At 43.3% G+C, this 21,949-nt stretch overlaps 1 protein-coding gene across 2 annotated transcripts in view; it reads left to right on the top strand.

The window, feature by feature from the left end:
• The window catches only part of LOC126480904 (DDB1- and CUL4-associated factor 5), a 127,132-nt gene that overhangs the window by 38,659 nt on the left and 66,524 nt on the right, over positions 1–21,949 (top strand). For both annotated transcript variants that reach the window (XM_050104303.1, XM_050104301.1), the window contains exons 4-7: positions 8,923–9,062; positions 9,136–9,265; positions 18,242–18,522; positions 18,601–18,719. In XM_050104303.1, coding sequence (XP_049960260.1) covers positions 8,923–9,062; positions 9,136–9,265; positions 18,242–18,522; positions 18,601–18,719 — 670 coding nt within the window. The remainder of the gene's footprint in view (positions 1–8,922; positions 9,063–9,135; positions 9,266–18,241; positions 18,523–18,600; positions 18,720–21,949) is intronic.

Below are 21,949 nucleotides of genomic sequence, written 5' to 3'. Positions count from 1 at the left end.
GGCCCGGGGAGGGGTGATTGCCTGAGCTGATACCTTCTGACCATGCCGATTGGTCCCTCCGTCTGTTTCTCGGGAGGTGTGACCTGAGGTGTAAACATTCACCTAAGGCGGGAGTGCCCTCTGAGAGGGTCCCCACAAGGAAGGAGCGCGCCATCGGAGACGCTGGCAATCACGGGGGATTCCTCCGCAATGGATTCTACTCCATCTCTTTCGACTTCGACCCAAAAACGGAAACGTGACCAGCCAACAGTGACAAAAGTACTACCGCCTGCCCCACAGTTCCTCGTAGTTTCTCGATCTGAGGACGGAAAGGATTTTTCCTCTGTCAACCCTTTCGTTATTCAGAAGGGCGTAGATGCCATAGCCGGATCTGTCAAATCTTGTACCAGGTTGCGTAACGGCACCTTATTACTAGAAACTGAGAGTGCCTTTCAGGCACAAAAACTGCTTCGGGCCACCCTCCTGTACACGTTCCCTGTCCGGGTGGAGGCCCACCGAACTTTGAATTCGTCTCGTGGTGTAGTCTATACTAGCTCCCTCGACGGATTGACTGACGAGGAGCTTCAATCCTTCCTCGCTGAGCAGGGCGTGACGGCTGTCCATAGGGTCATGAAAAAGGTCAACAATGACCTTGTACCGACCCGGACAATTTTCTTGACCTTCGATAGTGTTAAGCTGCCATCGCGCATCAAGGCGGGCTACGAGGTTATTTCTGTTCGCCCCTATGTCCCGACACCTACGCACTGCTACCAGTGTCAGCGTTTCAATCACACTCGACAGTCTTGTTCCAATGCGGCTAAATGTGTCACTTGTGGCAGGGATGCCCATGAGGGTGACTGTCCACCTCCGTCTCCTCGTTGTGTGAACTGTCAGGGTGACCATGCCGCATCCTCCCGCGACTGTCCTGTCTATAAGGAAGAACGCTGTATCCAAGAAATTCGGGTCAAAGAGAAAGTGTCCACCTCGGCTGCTCGCAAGCTATTGGCTAGTAGGAAGCCCACGCTGCTCCCAGCGGGGAAATACAGTACTGTCCTCGCCTCTCCTCGGACTACCCGGGGGGTAGCAACCCAGACATGCGATCTGACCTTCAGCACCACGGTCGTCCGTTCGGCCAGTGCTAAGATCGCGCGGTCGACGTCTCCTCTTCCTCCCATCACCCCACAGACACGAGCACCTTCCTCAGCTTCTGCTAAGACGAAGACATCGAAGTCAGATGCACGGGCCTTCAAGAAGGAACCATCCCGTGCAGACTTCCTCCGTACCTCGACCTCCCAGCCTTCGACCGGTCCTTCCACTAAACGTCCTTCCAAAAAGGCGCATAGGAAGCACAGTTCTCCTTCTCCGCTATGGCGCATTTCTTCTCCTGCGCCACCCAGCGGTTGCCGCCCCAGGCCGTCATCCGTTTCGCCTGGCCGCACCGCTGGTAGCCGTACATCTGGCCGTTCACTGGTGGAGGAAGCTCCCCCTCCCGGCCATCCTCCCGAGATGGCCGATGACCCTATAGACCCAATGGACGATGACTGTCCGCCTACTGATAGCGGCGGCAGTGCTCGCTCGAAGCCAGGCCCTAAGCGGCCTTCGAGGTGACCACTTCTCTCATCTTCCTTTTCTTACGATGGCACTTATTCACTGGAATATTCGCAGCATTCGCTCCAACCGAGAGGACTTGAAGTTGCTGCTCCGCTTGCACCGTCCGCTCGTCGTAGCCCTCCAGGAAACGAAGCTACGCCCATGCGATCAAATTGCCTTGGCACACTACACCTCTGTGCGTTTTGACCTACCCCCTGTGGTAGGTATCCCAGCTCATGGAGGGGTTATGTTGCTGGTCCGGGATGATATTTACTACGATCCCATCACGTTGCACACCGGCCTGCAGGCAGTTGCCATCCGCATTACTCTCCCCACTTTTACGTTTTCCTTTTGTACCGTTTACACTCCATCGTCATCTGCCGTTACCAGGGCAGACGTGATGCACCTTATTGCTCAGCTACCTGCACCATTTTTGTTAACTGGAGACTTCAATGCCCACCATCCCCTTTGGGGCTCTCCAGCATCCTGCCCGAGGGGCTCCTTGTTAGCCGACCTTTTCAACCAGCTCGATCTTGTCTGCCTCAATACTGGCGCCCCTACTTTTCTTTCGGACACATGTCACACCTATTCCCATTTAGACCTCTCTATATGTACTCCCCAACTTGCACGCCGGTTTGAGTGGTATGCACTTTCTGATACATATTCGAGCGACCACTTCCCGTGTGTTATCCATCTCCTGCAGCATACCCCCTCTCCGTGCTTCTCTAATTGGACCATCTCCAAGGCAGACTGGGGGCTCTTCTCTTCCAGGGCGACCTTTCAGGATCAAACCTTTACAAGCTGCGATCGTCAGGTCGCACACCTCACGGAAGTCATTCTCGCTGCTGCTGAATATTCCATCCCTCACCCTCCTTCTTCTCCACGTCACGTACCGGTCCCCTGGTGGACCGCAGCATGTAGAGACGCTTTACGTGCTCGTCGACGTGCTTTACGCACATTTAAACGCCACCCTAAAGTGGCGAATTGTATCAATTATAAACGATTACGTGCTCAGTGTCGTCGTATTATCAAAGAAAGCAAGAAAGCCAGCTGGGCTGCTTTCACAAGCACCTTCAACAGTTTTACTCCTTCTTCTGTTGTCTGGGGTAGCCTGCGCCGGCTATCTGGCACTAAGGTCCACTCACCAGTTTCTGGCTTGAAGGTCGCGAATGACGTCCTTGTGGCCCCTGAGGCTGTCTCCAATGCCTTCGGCCGCTTTTTCGCAGAGGTTTCGAGCTCCGCTCATTACCACCCTGCCTTCTTCCCCCGCAAACAGGCAGAGGAGGCTAGGCCACCTAACTTCCGCTCCTCGAATTGTGAAAGTTATAATGCCCCATTCACCATGCGGGAACTCGAAAACGCACTTGGCCGATCACGGTCCTCTGCTCCAGGGCCAGATTCTATTCATATTCAGATGTTGAAGAACCTTTCTCCTGTGGGTAAAGGTTTTCTTCTTCGTACATACGATCGCATCTGGATTGAGGGACATGTTCCCGCATGCTGGCGCGAGTCTATTGTTGTCCCGATTCCTAAGCCGGGGAAGGACAAGCACTTGCCTTCCAGTTATCGACCTATCTCGCTTACCAGCTGTGTCTGTAAAGTGATGGAGCGAATGGTTAACTCTCGATTGGTTTGGCTGATCGAGTCTCGACGCCTACTTACCAATGTACAATGTGGATTTCGTAGGCGCCGCTCTGCTGTTGACCATCTGGTTACCTTGTCGACCTTCATTATGAATAACTTCTTGCGGAAGCGCCCGACCGCGGCTGTGTTCTTTGATTTGGAGAAGGCTTACGACACCTGTTGGAAGGCGGGCATTCTCCGCACCATGCATACATGGGGCCTTCGCGGTCGCCTCCCTCTTTTTATTCGTTCCTTTTTAATGGATCGACAGTTCAGGGTACGTGTGGGTTCTGTCCTGTCCGACACCTTTCGCCAGGAGAATGGGGTGCCACAGGGCTCAGTTTTGAGCGTAGCTCTCTTCGCCACCAATCCAATAATGGATTGCCTCCCAGCTGATGTATCAGGCTCCCTTTTCGTGGACGATTTTACCATCTATTGCAGCGCGCAGTGTACACGTGTCCTGGAGCGCTGTCTTCAGCGTTCTCTTGACCGTCTTTACTCCTGGAGTGTCGCCAATGGCTTCCGTTTTTCTGCCGAGAAGACGGTCTGTATTAACTTCTGGCGCTACAAAGAGTTTCTCCCACCGTCCTTACGACTCGGTCCCGTTGCTCTCCCAATCGTGGAGACAACCAAATTTTTAGGCCTTACATTTGACAGGAAACTTAGCTGGTCTCCACATGTGTCATATTTGGCCGCCCGTTGTACCCGTTCTTTAAATGTCCTCCGTGTTCTCAGTGGTCTGTCGTGGGGAGCGGATCGAACCGTCCTACTTCGTCTATATCGGTCGATCGTCCGCTCCAAGCTGGATTATGGGACCTTCGTATACTCCTCTGCACGGCCATCCATCTTACGCCGGCTCAACTCCATACAACATCGGGGTTTACGACTTGCGATCGGAGCATTTTATACCAGTCCCGTAGAGAGTCTTCATGCTGACGCTGGCGAATTGCCACTCACCTACCGGCGCGATATACTGCTTTGTCGGTATGCCTGTCGGCTACTGTCAATGCCCGACCATCCGTCTTATCGTTCCTTTTTTGACGACTCTCTTGACCGTCAATACGGGTTGTATGTCTCTGCCCTGCTACCCCCTGGAGTTCGCTTTCGTCGCCTCCTTCAACACCTTAATTTTTCACTCCCTGCAACCTTTCGAGTGGGCGAGAGCCGCACGCCACCTTGGCTCCAGGCTCAGGTCCGCGTTCACCTTGACCTCAGCTCGCTCCCAAAAGAGGTCACCCCCGGTTCGGTCTACCACTCCCTTTTTTTGGAACTTCGTTCGAAGTTCATCGACATGACTTTCATTTATACAGATGGCTCTAAGACCAATGACGGGGTCGGGTGTTCCTTTATTGTCGAGGCACAAAGTTTCAAATACCGGCTCCATGGCCATTGTTCTGTCTTCACAGCTGAGCTCTTTGCCCTCTACCAGGCTGTTCTTTACATCTGCCGCCACCGACATTCTGCTTATGTCATCTGCTCAGATTCCCTGAGCGCCATCCAGAGCCTCAGTGATCCGTACCCGGTTCACCCTTTCGTACACCGGATCCAACGCTCTCTTCAGCAGCTGGTGGACGTTGGTTCTCCAGTTAGCTTTATGTGGGTTCCTGGCCATGTCGGTATCCCTGGGAACGAAGCTGCAGATGCCGCGGCCAAGGCTGCGGTCCTCCAGCCTCGGACAGCTTCTTGTTGCGTCCCTTCGTCCGATTTTAGCAGGGTGATTTGTCGGCGCATCTTATCTCTGTGGCATGCCGATTGGGCTGCACTTACCGACAACAAGCTTCGGGCCTTAAAACCTCTTCCCGTGGCTTGGACGTCCTCCTCACGCCCTTCTCGGCGGGAGGAGGTCGTTTTAGCCCGGTTAAGAATTGGACACTGCCGGTTCAGCCATCGCCATCTGCTGACGGCTGCGCCGGCGCCGTTCTGCCCATGTGGGCACTTGCTGACGGTTAGACACATTTTAATGTCCTGTCCAGATCTTAACACACTGCGCCTCGATCTTAACCTGCCAAATACTTTCGATGCCATTTTAGCAGATGACCCACGAGCAGCTGCTCGTGTTCTTCGTTTTATCAATTTGACACACCTCGCTAAGGACATTTGATGATGCTGTTTTTTAATCCTATGCCTGTCAGTCTGTCTTTTATCGTGTTTTCCCTTTTAGTTGTTGTGGTCAACTTGTGCCTCACGGTGCATTCTTAGAGTAGTCAGGGCGCTAATGACCATTGAAGTTGTGCGCCCTAAAAGCACAAAAAAAAAAAAAAAAAAAAAAAAAAAAAAAACAGAAAAAACATCAGATGTTAGTATTATCCATTATAGAGCTATGAAGTAAGCTTTTAATGAAAGAAAAAAAGATCTCATTGTGTAAAAGTGTGGTGTGAAATGACAGATGTTTTATTATTATTATGTACTTGTATTACACTTTTTACCAAACCATACCCAGTATTACCTGAATAATCCTTCACTGTATAACAAATATTGCTTAAAAGGTACATTTTAATTGCCTGCCTTTATCAATCTCCTCTGACAGTTTACTGTACATTTTGTTCCCTGATATAAAATACTATTTTGAGTAATATATTTATTCTTTCTTGGCAAATGTGAGTTTGGTCAGATGGATAGAAACAGAGGTGGAGTTACATGGGTCCAATAGACATTGATCACAGGAGGAGTGCAGAACTGAATGTTGTGTCAGAGGCACATTTCTACCCACAGAGTTAGTTAAAAAAAATTTAAGAAAAGGGAAAGGAGTTTAAGCGAATAATGGAATCTGCCAGGCAGGACATTTTAACATCTTTTTAATATATGCACAGTAGGTTCTTCTTTGTCTGCCAAGCCTAGGACGTGTTCAGGTAATTATTGGGTAATGTATCTCATTTGTTGCTTTCATTGTGGGATCATGAGATCATTTCCCTGTTGGCAACAAGACCCTGTTGGAAGCAGCTATACAGCACATCTCCTGTACAGACAACATGTTAGACAATTTTTTTTTGTCTTAAAAAAGTATAACACTATTTAGATTTAGATCACCTTACAAGTAAGGATTTTCTTCATTTTTGGCATTTTTCTGCGACACTCCTTGTAGATTATTAGATTTTTGATCAGTGATGTACCATCTGGTTTTTGTGGGCATTCCTGAAAACTTTGTGGTACTTGGTTTGTTTTAAGTCTGCCTGCTTCTGCTGTCAGTTTTCTTGTCTATCCTATCTGAGCTCTCTCATCTCTGAATAACTGCTTCATGCTACATCCATTTGAACCTGCTTAGCATTTATATTTAAGTCACCCTCTACAATTTTTACTGATGACACCTCCATCTATTACTGAACTGCCTATTCCTTTGTGTCAGGGCACAACCTATCAACTGTTCCTGTTCTTTAGTCAAGTTGTGCCCTACATTTCTTTTTCCTCCAGTTAGATTCAGTAAATCCTCATTAGGTATTTGATTTACCCTTATATTCTTCTGTAGTGCCACATATCAAAAGCTGCTGTTCTCTTGTCCAAACTGCTTATGTCCATGTTTCACTGCTGTATAAGGCTACACTCTAGACAAATGCACCCAGGAAAGATGTCCTAGCACTTAAATTTGTATTAGATGTTAATAAATTCCTTCTTCTTTAGAGATGTTTTCCATGCTGTAGTGTGTCTGCATTTTATAGTGTGTATACTTTGGTCATCATCAGTTATTTTGCAGTTTAAATAGAAAAACTCGTCTGCTACTTTTAATTCCTCATTTCCTTTATAATTCCTGTGTGATAGCCTGACTTAATTTGCATAAATAACAGAGATCATGAGTTAAGTGCCACAACTAATCAAATTTTTAATGATAAACTTTGCTGCAGTTATTACTCTTGTAAAATATGTTGTGGCCATGTTGATTTCAACTTGAGAATAATTGTCAATAGCCTGTGGAATGAGTTGTCCTAAGGCTGTATTGTTATATGTTGATGGTCACCGTACATTCGTCTCATGCCAAGTGACTGTCTGCTGGTATAGGAACTTCGGTGTTTGGTGTTTATTGTTAAGTTAATGATCTATAAAAGTTCAAATAATATTTACTACTTTAATAATCTTCGAATAACAAATTAAATTGACGATTTAATGTGAATATTGTAGTACAGCCCTAAACAGTTTAAATAATTTGAAATGTAAGTTTTTCATCAGTGCAAAAAATAAACATTTTACTACCCAGTGAAGGTAACAGATAATAACAATTTTCATCGTTTTTCCTTAGCTGCTTTAAAATTCATGGAGGTATGTTCCGACTGTGCAACTATTTGAAGGCCTCCAATTAGTTGTACAGATGGAACATACCTCGACAAATAATAATAATTTATTGAGATGTTTTATTTGTGAAACTAACAACAGTGTTGATCATTTGCTGCTAGGTGATAAACTGAAGACTTAATGTCAAAAAGTTAATGTAATCCTTGAAAATGGAATTGTAGCCCTAAATGCCTTGCTTGGAAATCAGGAGAAAAAAATATAACAACTGAAGACTGCATATTACTGGTAAAAGTATCTCTACTTGTGCCCTACAGCCATGGAGAGCACATGATGAAATTTCTATTAATAATGAGAAAACAACAAGCAAATGGAATAGTGTGATTTTATACAGTGTGTGTGTGTGTGTGTGTGTGTGTGTGTGTGTGTGAGAGAGAGAGAGAGAGAGAGAGAGAGAGAGAGAGAGAGAGAGATCTACTGCCTGTATGAACTTTTGTTTCAAAAACAATAGTTGATACTTTGTTACAGAAGATCAATCTTTTGACAGCTCTCCACAGTAATGTGAAATTTAACTTCAAGTAATATCTTCTCGTAAGCAGCAGTAGCTGCTTCATAGAAGTTTTATTGTCACAGTCACCATAAGTTTTATCATTACAACATTCCATTAATATTCATTAACCCTTAAGGCTGCACCTGTGATAAAATGCGCCAATCAAAAATAACGTTGTTTTGCTCTATTCCATTGTTGGTTCGCAATTGCGGCCCCATACCAATTCCTTCCTTATTACTTCAGCTAACACAGTGATAAATTGTATTGTCATACATCCAAGTGAGCAGCACTAACATTAAATAAACAGCAAGTTAGGTAAGAAAAAAATTTACAATCCATGCAAGAAAATGATCCAGATTATAAGCTAGCTGCACAATCTCGCAATAAGGCAATTCTCTAGGAGATAAGTGGAAATTAGGTAAGTAGTTGGCTGGGATCTGATGCAGCTGCGTTGTTTAATGTCATTAGCGACAGGTAGCATCTGTCTGTGGCAACAGAATGGTATAACGGAAGTTTATTTCATTATTCTTTAATTAAACAGAGTCTTAGCTCATATTATGTAAGTTTATTTTATCATTGCCTAGTTAAACTAAGATTAAAGTTTGAGTTCACTCATATATGTTTACCTTGGTGCCATAAAGGCTGCTATTCCAAAGAAAGCCGCGCACCCATTCATGTTATGAAAAGCAGTGCTCCCGCTTAATGTTAAATAAAGTTATAATCAGACTTTTCAGTATATTGGTAATGAGCACTTTTTTTTTAGCTGCAGTATTAAGAAACATTGTATGGGTGTGCTTTTTAGCTGTGCAAATGACTGAACGAAAAAGAAAAGAGTATGTTTTGTATAATGATTGCAAAGTTTTTTGAGTGAATGAAACACTTGAATTTTACATTGACTCATTAGTGCCTTAATATGGTGATTTTGATCCATTTCATGTGGTTTTTCTTTTGTATCTTTTTAGTGGTGACCCGCTGGATTTTTTCCTGCATGAACAACCAGTGTATGGACTGTCTATCGATCCTCTAAATGATTATGTATTTGCCAGTGCTTGTGATGATGGGAGGGTCCTCATCTACGACATACGTGAGGCACCAGGCACAGGTATGGAACAATTGGAAGTAACTCATATATTGACGTGAACTAACTCTAGCTGATTCTCACATTTTCATTTCAGAACCATTTTGTCTTGCTCGTTACAATTCTGCTTTTCACGCTGTTATGTTTAATCCTGTGGAGCCACGCATATTGACAACAGCAAATTCAAAAGAAGGTGTTGGTCTTTGGGATGTAAGGAAGCCCTGTCAGTAAGTGAGACTTTGACTTTTTCTACAGTTTGTGATTTTTGTTAAGTTAATTATAAACTTTGTTTTTGAGGCAACCTTGCTGGTAGATACCAATGTCAAATCAAGACATTCACACCATGCTACTGTAAGTATCCATAATCAGATTGATGGTTTGCATAATTGAGAATTCTCAGCAAAACTGAACTTGCTCGCTAAGTCAAGTAAATCTTGGGAAATTGAGACTATGTTGTTGTTGTTGTTGTTGTGGTCTTCAGTCCTGAGACTGGTTTGATGCAGCTCTCCATGCTACTCTATCCTGTGCAAGCTTCTTCATCTCCCAGTACCTACTGCAACCTACATCCTTCTGAATCTGCTTAGTGTATTCATCTCTTGGTCTCCCCCTATGATTTTTACCCTCCACGCTGCCCTCCAATACTAAATTGGTGATCCCTTGATGCCTCAGAACATGTGCTACCAACCGATCCCTTCTTCTGGTCAAGTTGTGCCACAAACTTCTCTTCTCCCCAATCCTATTCAATACTTCATCATTAGTTATGTGATCTACCTATCTAATCTTCAGCATTCTTCTGTAGCACCACATTTCAACAGCTTCTATTCTCTTCTTGTCCAAACTATTTACCGTCCATGTTTCACTTCCATACATGGCTACACTCCATACAAATACTTTCAGAAAAGACTTCCTGACACTTAAATCTATACTCGATGTTAACAAATTTCTCTTCTTCAGAAACGCTTTCCTTGCCATTGCCAGTCTACATTTTATATCCTCTCTACTTCGTCCATCATCAGTTATTTTGCTCCCCAAATAGCAAAACTCCTTTACTACTTTAAGTGTCTCATTTCCTAATCTAATACCCTCAGCATCACCCGACTTAACTCAACTACATTCCATTATCCTCGTTTTGCTTTTGTTGATGTTCATCTTATATCCTCCCTTCAAGACACCATCCATTCCGTTCAACTGCTCTTCCAAGTCCTTTGCTGTCTCTGACAGAATTACAATGTCATCGGCGAACCTCAAAGTTTTTATTTCTTCTCCATGGATTTTAATACCTACTCCAAATTTTTCTTTTGTTTCCTTCACTGCTTGCTCAATATAGAGATTGAATAACATCGGGGAGAGGCTACAGACTATGGACAGTTGAAATGTGATTCTGCTTTGGAAACAATCAGTTGCCGAGTTACATAAGGAAAGATGAAGTTGGGCACTGAAATGTTAAAATTTCAGTTGCTTGATCGCTGTTACCTCTGATACGCTTGCTGACCTCAGGAGTCTTTGTGAACCCATCTGATGTTTTTGTAGAACCTTCTGCAACATATTCTTCTAGAAATGAAACCAAAACTCACTTAATACAATTTTCAACCACCAGAAATACATTAACTGTAGAATCTCCAACCAAACAAGCAGCTGCCTACACCCACAACTTCATGTCCTCTCCAAGCCTTTTCCTAACCGAAACATGTTTCATCAGATTCCACTACCGCTCCATGACCCCTATATGTCCCCTATCTTTGAGAGAGAGAGAGAGAGAGAGAGAGAGAGAGAGAGAGAGAGAGAGAGAGGAGGAAGAGGGGGTGGGAACTTACACTCTTAATTCATGTACAACTCCTGATTGACAGTTGCAGTTGTCACAACTACACCTCCACATACAGACATACAGCTGTCAGATGAAACCTTCATCAAACTCATGTTAACACCACATATTTATATATGGCATCCAAACTGTTCAGTCACATTAAGATGACCACCTGTCAGTAGCCTGAATAACCACCTTTTGCAGTGCAGTCCATTGCAAGATGTGCAGGAAGAGTGTCAGCGATGTTTCTGAAGGTACCGACAGGGATGCGGAGCCAAGCTGATTCCAGTGCCATGGCCAGCTGTGTTAGGTTTCTCAGTTCACGATCCATGGCATGAACAGCTTGAATGAGGTGGTCCATGGATTTTTGTTTGGGATTAAATTTGGGGAGTCTGGTGGCCTGGAGAGTAGTATAACTCATCTTGGTGCTCTTCAACTATGAAGGTACTTTGAGAGTTGTGTGATGTGTTGCATTTTCCTGCTGGTAGAGGCCACATGCTGAAGCAAAACGAACTGCATGTAGTGGTAGACATGGTCCCCAAGGATAGTTGCATACCTGTGTTTTATCCATTCTGCCTTCCAGAATGATGAGATCACCTAGTAAATGCCATGAAAACATTCTCCAGACCATAACACTTCCTCCTCTCTGTATGTCCATCTTTTCAGAGATGGCTGTGGGACTCAGCTGTTCAGTACAGAATGTCAAACAAACAGCTTTCTGCTGTCTAATTTCCAAACTGTTATTTTATTTGGCTACCAGTTTTGGCGATTTACTATGCCATCTTCAGGCCCCTGTGTACAGACAACAATGGTAACAGTACAATACAGATAACAAAAAGGAGGTGATGCAAGTCTTTTATACTATGGTAACACATAACAACATAACAATACCAGACAGTGCAGGAAGTTACATAAAGTTACAGATAAATTGAGGAATAAAATAATAGAATGGTTGCTCACTGTATTAACTTAAACTAGGGAGCAAAATGTATGCATCATATAATTGTAAGAAAGAACCTATTAAATGGAGGTCAATATTGCATGTTATGCGTAGGTAATCATGGTATGATGCTAATGCAACTAGAGTAAAACAACTAGAGTAAAATAATATAGTCTGTACTCATCAGTATTTGATTACATTCTTTTACTCCAGCTGTTTCATGGGCGTTGCGTTAGCTTTATACCATGAATATCTATGCATAACATACAATATTGACCTCCATTTAGTATATTATTTTTCTTAATTTGTAACATACATGCTTTACTCCCTAGTTTAAGTTAATACTGTGTGCAAGTGTTCTCTTATTTTGTTACTTAATTTATCTGTAACTTTATGTAACTTCCTGCACTCTCTGTTATTTTTATGTTATTACATATTACTACTTATATAAGACTTGCACCAACCCCCTTTTTTTTTACTTATTTCGTACAGTTACCATTGTTGTCTGTACACAGCATCCTGGAAATGGTGTAGTAAATTGCCAAATCTGGTAGCCAAATAAAATAACAGGTTGGAAATTAGATGGCTGAAAGGTGTTTGATTTGACATACTTACCAATCTGGGCTGGATCTTTCTGATGACTGTTGTAAGGTGTTTGCTTTCATATGTTTCTGCCATACATGACAACAACCATTTGTCTGATGGAGCATAAAATGTGATTCAGGTGTAATGGCCAGCTGTTGCCACACAGTGGGCATCCAGTTGCAGTATTGACATGCAGATTCGGGGATTAACAGCAGTCAGTATGGTTGCATGAACCAGACGCCTGCTGCAGAGGCCCATACACAGCAGTGTGTGCTGAATTACTGTTGAGACACTGTTGGTAGCCTCTAGTTTCATCTGGCCGGTCAGTTGCTCAAGAGTTGTACATCTGTTCGTCCGTGCACTTCACCACAACTGTCATTCATCTCTGTCATCTACAGCCCATGGTGCACCACAGTTTGCTTAGTGCTGGCTTTGGATAGCACAATTTTTCCATGCATGGCAAACTGGCATGGTGCCATTTCAGAAATGCTTACATCCTGGGCCTGAAGCCAGTGATCATGTCATTTTGTACATCGGGCAAATCACTGTTTGTGGGTTAAAACTACCGCACTCGTTTTCTGTATCCTCAACATGCGTTATATACCTTTCCACTGCCAGTGCTTCCACTTGCCATCTAAGGCTGGTTATTACATATTGACGTCGAGCATATGCAGAGGACATTTTAATGTGACTGGACCATATAATATTCTCTCTTTATACACAACTCATGTATAAATTTAATCATAAACTCGTATCTTCCATCTCTTGATGCAACATATGACTATTAAATGTTAATGAAGGATCCATTTTGTGAAAATTACAGCAGGAAATCAGGAACCAGTAACATATTGTAATGGGGAAATAAAATAAAGAAATAAAACAGGAGATTACAGCATTACTGAACTATAACACACAAACTGAGACTCAATTTCTCAAAGAAATTAGAACACTGAGCAGAAATGTAATTTCAAAAGGGACTTTTATTTATATACTTGCCTTTTCCCCATAGCTTCATCCACGTATTCATTCGACACGTGTATTGTATACATCTCCTCCTCTGCACTCTGTGTGTCCAACTTTTCCTCCCCTGTTGCTCTGTCTATCAATTCCACCTCCCTCTCTGTGTCCTCCTCCTCCTCCTCCTCTCCCTCTCCCTCTCCCTCCCTCCCTCCCTCCCCCCTCCCCCCTCCCCCCTCCCCCTCCCCCCTCCCCCCTCCCCCCTCCCCCTCCCCCCTCCGTCGCCCCCCCCCCCCCTCTCTCTCTCTCTCTCTCTCTCTCTCTCTCTCTCTCTCTCTCTCTCTCCCCCCCCCTCTCTCTCTCCCCCTCTCCCCTCCCTCCCCCTCCCTCCTATCTGCGTGACAGGTCTTCTCCCCAGTCTGTCCATCTCCTCCTCTCCACTCTCACTGTCCATTTCATCCTCCCCCTAACCCTTTGTCCATACCATCTCTCCACCTCTGTTACCTGTCTACATCATTATCCTCCCATCTCTGACATCCATATCCTCCCTGACTCTCTCTGTCCACATCATCCTCCCCCATCATGCCCCTCTGTTCTTATCCTCTCTATCCATCATAACCTTCCCCAGCTATATCCATCTGCACATGTTGCCCCTGCAAATCAGGTCAATAATGGTGGCTGGTACTATTCTCGCATCAAACTAGTCGTGCAGAGCAGCCTGCATGCCGGGCACTTGAAAACCATTTTTGCCCCTAATGTAAAAGCTGCCATATAAAACAGGTTGATAAAGTGGCCAGTGCTATTCCAATATATCATGCCTGTCATGTGGATCAGCCTACCCTCGGGCAGTGGAATACATTGTCTTGCCCCAGACAAGTCAATAAGCCAGGCTGATACTACAGAGTCCACCAGAAAAATGTATACACTCTTTGTCCGGCTCTATCGAGATATTGATATTGTTGTTCGATTCGAGTTAAGAGTGTGTTGTAGTATGGTCTTTGGCTCAACAGATGTTAGTTCTTTCATCTCGCTATTGAGAAAACAAGACGAATGGAGCACACTTGACATTCAAGCAAAGAAAATGTGTTGTGAAGTGGTTTTTCAAGTTTGATAATGCCATTGAAGTGTAATGTCTGTGGAGGTGGGAGTTTGAAACAGAACTGCCAACCCGCTTAACAATTAAGTGCATCATTGACAAGTTTGAATTGCATGGAACGATTTGTGATATTCACAAAAGAAGACCAGGAAGACAGTGTACAGCTGCAAGTCATGCTTCGTCGGTTCTTGAGTTGGAAATGTTGATTAATTCGCCACAGAAGCCTGCTACACGATGTACGCGTGAAGTGGGGGTTAGCAGTACAAGTTACGAAGAATTCTGAAAGCTGCAAAGTGAAAAGTTTAAATTCCATGATTACTGCACGCAATTAATGACAATGCTTCTGATCACCGAATGCAATTTTGTGAATGGTATCAGCAAATGGTAACTGATGATGAACAATTTGTAATGAAGGTAGTGTGGAGTAATGGAACTGTGAATCGGCATAACAGTGTGTACTGGGCACCAGAAAATCTGCATGTTTATGTGGTTAAAACAGTCAATCTACCGTGGGTCCATGTGTGGTGTGGACTATCATCTAGGGGGCTTAGTAGGACCCTTTTTCTTTGATGCTACTGTCTCTGGAAATGTTACGCCCATCAATTTTGCTAGGTATATGTGTGCTTTATGGAGCTGATGAAGAGGTCTTCTACCAACAGGACGGGGTGCCACCACACCACCACCTAGCTGTACGAGCTTTCCTGAATGACGATTTTCCGGGACATTGGATTGGACGAAGAGGACCCATTGAGTTCCCTCCATAGTTGCCAGATCTAACACCTATGGACCTTTACTTGTGCAGAACTGTGAAAGATAACATCTAGTGATGTAAACCACACACAGTGGAGGAACTTCGCCACTAGATTACGACGACATGTGCAGCGATCTCCACTGTAGCATTGACCGATGTAGTTGCAGCGACCACTTGTCGTTCTGTTACGACGGTGTGGCTGAGCAGTTCTAGGTGCTTCAGTCTGGAACCGCACGACCGCTGCGGTCGCAGGTTCGAATCCTGCCTCAGACGTGGATGTGTGTGATGTCCTTATACTAGTTAGGTTTAAGTAGTTCTAAGTTCTAGTGGACTGATGACCTCAGATGTTAAGTCCCATAGTGCACAGAGCCATTTGAACCAATTGAATCTGTTATGTGTACAGCTGTGAATGATGAACATTTTGAAACCATGTGCTTAACTGAAGGTTGTACAACATGTGTGATCAGTTATTAAATGTAAAATAAACACGTAAGTAATACTTTTGTCCCATAAAGTGTATGTACATTTTTCTGGCGGTCTCTGTATTCCCATACAACATGCCTGTCATGCTAGGTTGCCTGTGTGCCAAGTGTTAAAAAATGCTTTTTGTTGAATCTCCACTCCTATTGGAGCCAGGATGTTATAAAGCTGAAAGTGCTGATACTCATAAAGTTTTCTGTTTGTGTGCCAAATTTTGCTGAAATGGACCCAAGGGCTTAGGAAGAGAACCTGGAGATTATATATAGCCTCTTTCCTGTGATTTCACTTGTGTACGTTTTCAACACATTTCTCAAATTTACTGTTCTCCCTCTCTGTTTTCATATCTTTCTGCCGATGCTGTCTCTCCCTTGTCATCTACTCCTTCCTCTCTTTGTCTCATCATCTTCTCCTACCCTATCCCTTTGTCAATCTCCTCCACCAAATCTCTTTGACAGTTTCTTCTTTCCCCTCCCTCTGTCATTATCCTCCTCACTTCTCTTCCTGTCCACTGTCCACCCATCCCCCCTCCCCCCCTCATTGTCCATCCAATACCCCTACCCCCTGTCAATTGCCTCCCACCCCTCTCCCTATGTCCATCTCCTCTTGTCCCCATATGTCTCTCCCTCCCCTTCTTATCCTCTTTTTTTCTGTGCATCCTGTCCTGCCCCCTCTCCCTGTCCATTCCCTGCTGTACCCCGCCCTCCAATCTACTCCTCCCCCTCTATACATCCATCTCACCCTCCACCCTCTCTCTTTTTGTCACCAATTTCCTCAATCCCTCTGTCCATCTCCTGCTCCCACATTTCACTCAGTACATCCTTTCCCCCCACATGTCTCAGTCCATCTCCACACTTTTAAGAGGTTTCCAGTTTACTCCAGATTTATTGTTGCAACAGTGTGTGTGGAGTACATGTAATGATTATATTTACAGATCAATAGCACAACCAGTTCTGAGGAACCAGGTATTAACTCATGCTGACACTATCATTGATAGCCTCCACATGTGACAATATAGGCAATGACTCTGGCATCCAGTTGATCATACAGATAGCGATCACTGTCCTGGAATACACTATGCCATTACTGCTTGACCTATTGTTCTGTAATAATTATTGGTTGGCGAGATGCATGAGTCACTTCTCATCCCATCTTATCACACACTTGCTCGATTGGGGACAAGTTTGGAGATTGTGCAGGCCAGGGAAGTTGCTGCAAGTCTTTTAGAACGTGTTGAGTTTCACCAGCATTATCTTGTTGGAACAACATGTCACCTTCCTATTGCTAGAATGACAAAAGAATGGGTCTGACAATATTCTGCATGTACCGAGTGCTGATTAGCAACCCCTTCAGAAAAACCAAAGTTGAATGAGAATTGTAGCTTATCTCACCCCAGGCCATAAGTCTTACAGTGGGACCAGTGTATCTTGGATGAAAGCACTTTATGAGAAAGCTCTCATCAGGTCTGTGCCGTACACACAAACGACCATCCCTTGCGCACAGGCAGAATCTGCTTTCAATGCTGAAGACCACCACATGCCACCCCTTCTCGTAAGTAACCCTTCTTGGTTAATATCTATGCACCATGCCCAGTCTCGAAGGTAACTGATACTAACGGCCCTTACAGTTTGTATTTAAAGCAAACCTGTTTTGCATCCTCATAGTGGTGGTACTAGTGTCACTCTTATGCAATTGTTGTGACATTTGTGTAGAGATTATCTTCCAGATATAGAAACACACCTACCAACTTTCATTTCATTTTGATATATAGGGCAGCTAAACATAATGTTCAACCTCAGAACGATTAGGAATTTCAACTCATTAACGAATGTTGTCACTTATCACATCACGGCTCAAAACCAACGGGGGGATATCAACGGCTAACGTTGACTCGAGATTGGCAGGGTCGCATTGGGCACAGGAAGCTTTGAGAAAGGTTGTGCAGTGCATTGGGGCATGCCAGTGGCAGTGTACAAGTATGTTAAAAACCATGTCAGGCACTGTATCCTTTTTGTTAACTCACCAACAAACAATACAGGGACATACTGTCTGATGTTGTGTGACCTGTTGTTCACCTCCAGCACCTCATTGGCATTTTGTATCTTCATCAAGATGATTCACTGCCTCATCACAATCAAATTTTATCAGAAAAGTATGAGGAACATTCAGCTGGCATCACATTCTTGTGTATCCTTACAGGTTACCTGGCCTTAGTCCTGTTGAGCACATCTTGAACACTGCAAATGAAAAGTGTATCTCTTGGATGTAGGTCCAGCCAATCTACATGACACATGTTTGGCAGTTGAGTAGTCATAGCTTTTAGATCAAGATGAATCTCAATTTGGAGTGTCATGTGGTTCATGTCATGACCTATAGTTGCTATTGTCAGAGCCAAAGGGGATGCTGCGTGCTGTCTCCATTAGAACTTGTATGTATAGTAGGGAAAGGTTTGCTGCCCATCTTAAAAGTGTAGTGAATGTGCTGAATGGATGAAGCATTATGTCCTGGAAAACATTTTTATGTTATGAACAAGTTCAGTGCAGTTCAATTTATCTTGCATGCATGCTTAATTTGTTATTTTGTTTCTTTTTAGGATTCTGATGCGGTTTGGTGGAAATAATCCATCACAGAGTTGTATGAGTGTTCGTTTCAATCAGGCTGGTACACAGATATTGGCTCTGAGACGCAGATTACCTCCAGTATTGTATTCAGTGCATTCTTCGGTTCACATATGCCAGTTTGATCATCCTGGCTATTATAATTCATGCACTATGAAGAGCTGTAGTTTTGCAGGAGATGATGATCAATATGTTCTGTCAGGTTCTGATGATTTTAATTTGTATATGTGGAAAATTCCATCAACAGCTGAGGAAGGTATTGTGAAATACTTATTTTGTCCTTACTGTATTTTTGTTTAGATTAGCCTTCTAATACTTTTGTACCTACTTTCAGATCAGTGGGTTGATACTGCACATATGATTCTCCACGGACACAGATCAATTGTAAATCAAGTACGTTTTCATCCCACAAACTGTATAATAGCTTCTTCGGGTGTTGAGAAACTAATAAAGGTAAGAATCTACAATGTCAGGTTAAACAGGTTAGGAATTCTTGTAGTGGTAGGAGAAACTGATTCATAATAAGTGAAATCAGATTAAAGGTAACCGTGTTCTATTCTTATTGCATGAAATTAATAAAATGGCTTTCACACTCTGTTTGGCATTTTGTGGCAGAACAGGGAGTCAGTTAGATTTATACTATTTTTAAGCTACATTAAGTTAACTGTTTGTTTATCACTAAATTTGGATAGGTAATTTTAAATCATTTAACGATATTTGTTCAATTGGTGTAACATCCTTACATTTATGTTAAAAGACATCTTGCTGTGTGCAAACAGGGTTTGCTGTACCACTATTCGGGTGTATAGATCATCATGAGTTGTTTGTGATACAGAGTAAAAACAAACAAATGTGTACATAATGATGCCTATAACATAAGAACGTGTTGTACAAATTACAGCAGAAATATAAGGTTCTTATGTGTACATGTATCAAATGATGTGTGTGTGAAGAATAAAATCTTTGAGGTTAAAATTGATGTGGATATAGAAAACGTAGAACACCGTGGACATTTAAAATCTTGATTATAACAATGTCAGTGTGATCAGTCGGGTCCATATCTGTCATACCTCTTTGGTTCATAGGTTGTCATGTGTACATATTATAACTGTCAGATGCTAAACAGTCTCATTTCATGGTCGGTCATGTTGAACATTGGTACGGGATGAAAACATGGAATTGACGATCAGGGAAGAGGGTCTTACATTACAGATGCTTTTCGAAATCTGCCTTTGTGAAATCTTATCTAAATAAAACTGTGGCATACGCATCTGGTATATAGTGAATATTGCATGTAGAGAGATGTTATATAAAGGTAGAATGAGAAAATTGATGTAAACTGTTCTGAACAACTTACTGGATGTAACGTAATAAAATTTGTGTCTACTATACATCAAGATTATCAAGTTGGACCTGGATCTAAGGATGCTCTAACACAGGAATCCTGCACGTGTGCGGTGCACTTGCACGTGTGCGGGTAACAGGTGTTATGCGTGCACACAGGGCCAAGCTGGCCACCCGCTTCTCTTCTCTCCCCACCATACCGTCTCTCCGCTCTTTCCTCTGTAATGATTTTGTTTACTAGCTTGCTTTATTGATTGAAGGAATAAGGTTAGTAGGGGTGCTCAAAAGAAATCATAGTTTGAAAGAGCACCTGTTACCTACAATACGTTTTATTTAATTATCACAGGTAGAGTTTACAATACGTTTAATGTCCGGAACAAAATTTCTACATACAGACAAACGCAAACATTTTCATCACCGATGTTTGCTCTTAACCGAGACTCATTAATTTTCATAACAGAAAAAATCTCTCACAAACGTATGTCTAGCCAAACATTAACATTATCTTTGCGGCTTCACAATGGAGAAGAGGAAACTCTTGCTGTGGAAAGTTGTGATAAAAGTCTGTTACACGTCTTGCGAAAGGAACTTGTCTCTCAGACGAGAATTACACTGTAAATCTATTAATTCCATTTGCAAATTGGGATGAATATCATCTACAGAAACAGCAAATGGTCTCGAGAACCACTCAAAAGCTTGGGATAGATATAATATATCCCCAAATCACTTGAGAAATTCCTCTTTTATTGCACTAAGTACGGAAACATATTCTTTGCAATTCTGTTCTCGCACAGTAGACAGAGTAGGGAAATGCACTGCGATCCCTGATGAGAGCTGTCATCCCCACAGTGCCAGCTTGCTAGTGAAAGCTAGCACCTTTTCAGCCATTTCACAAATTAGCTGATTTTCTCCTTGCAAACTTGTGTTCAATGCTTTCATGTGTCCGGTAATGTCCACTAAAAATGCAAGGTCGGCAACCCACTCTGAAACTTCTAACTTAGGATAATATCTTCCTTTGTCCTTTAAAAACTGATTTATTGGTATTCTCAGCTCAAAAAATCTTTTGAGTACATTACCGCAACTAAGCCAGCGGACTTCACTGTGGGATGGTATGTCACAGTATTGTTCCCCAATTTCAGCTAAATATGTGTGAAACTGTCTGTGTGTAAGCCTTTGGGATCTCAAATAATTAACTGCCCAAATAACCACTTGCATGACATCCCCCAATTTTGCTGCTTTTGCACAGAGTACTTATTGGTGCAAAATGCAGTGGATGCTGTACAATGATTCTTCTGTACGCTGTAGGTTTTTTCTTAGTAATCCAACAAATCCCATTTGTTCCCTTTTCATTGCAGGTGCTCCATCTGTTGTCACTGACAACAAACGTTCCCAGTTTAAGCCAGCTGAATCGACAGCTTCTTCAATGGCTTTTAGGATGTCCGCACCAGTGGTCGTGCTTTTTAAAGATATCATATCTAAAAAATCCTCTGTTATGTGCAGAGCAGTGTCTGCGCCGTGGACATAACTCGCTAATAGTGTGGTGTCTGAAATATCTGTGGACTCATTAAGTGCAATGGAAAGTGCAATAAGCTCCTGCCCTGCATTCCTTAATTGACGGTAAACATCACCTGCCATGGCACTTAGACAACGACTTACACTCCCCCGAGAAAGAGTGATAGCTCGAAACCGATTTGCATTCAGTGGGCAAAGTAAATCAGCAGTGTCATTGATGCACTCCTTTGTAAACTCACTTTCAGCGATTGGTTTTCCAGCTCTCGCTATATTAAGCGCAATCTTAGAACTTGCGCGTACCGCTGGGCTATCATTGTTGTTGTCCTGAAAAATTGAAAACAGTGCTCCATAAAATGTTAAATCAGTTAGATGAGAGACATGACGAAACAAAGTCGCAGATCTCTCCGTCACAACAGCAACTTACGTCAGATTCATCTAGTATCGTCAGATAACTCTTCTTAAGCTCAGTCAATTTCCCCTTCCGTTGAGAATCCGACAATAAATTGTACCCATCCTTGTGAAATTTATTATAAAAGGCGTTCAATACTTAACTTCTGCTGACTAGCGAGAATACTACCACATATTAAACATTTCGCATTTTCACGTTTTTGCACAAAGTAGAAATGATTCTCCCTTTCCTTTTTAAAAGATGGCAAATCTCCACTTCTCCGTTTCCTTCATTCACTCTGCCTTTTCTGCAGCTTAGCCTGGTATTACACTGCCGCAACCTGCCGGTTGTTGCCAGTTGCCACTGCCCCGGTTGACGATTGCACGTGAGCAGCGCACGTGCAGTGCTGTGCGCTCATGAGCCGCGTGCAACGTTTGCC

This window comes from Schistocerca serialis, chromosome 5 (genome assembly GCF_023864345.2).
Source record: "Schistocerca serialis cubense isolate TAMUIC-IGC-003099 chromosome 5, iqSchSeri2.2, whole genome shotgun sequence".
NCBI classification, from domain to species: domain Eukaryota; kingdom Metazoa; phylum Arthropoda; class Insecta; order Orthoptera; family Acrididae; genus Schistocerca; species Schistocerca serialis.
The sequence above is the reverse complement of the archived record's forward strand: the minus strand, read 5'-3'. Positions and strand labels throughout refer to the sequence as shown.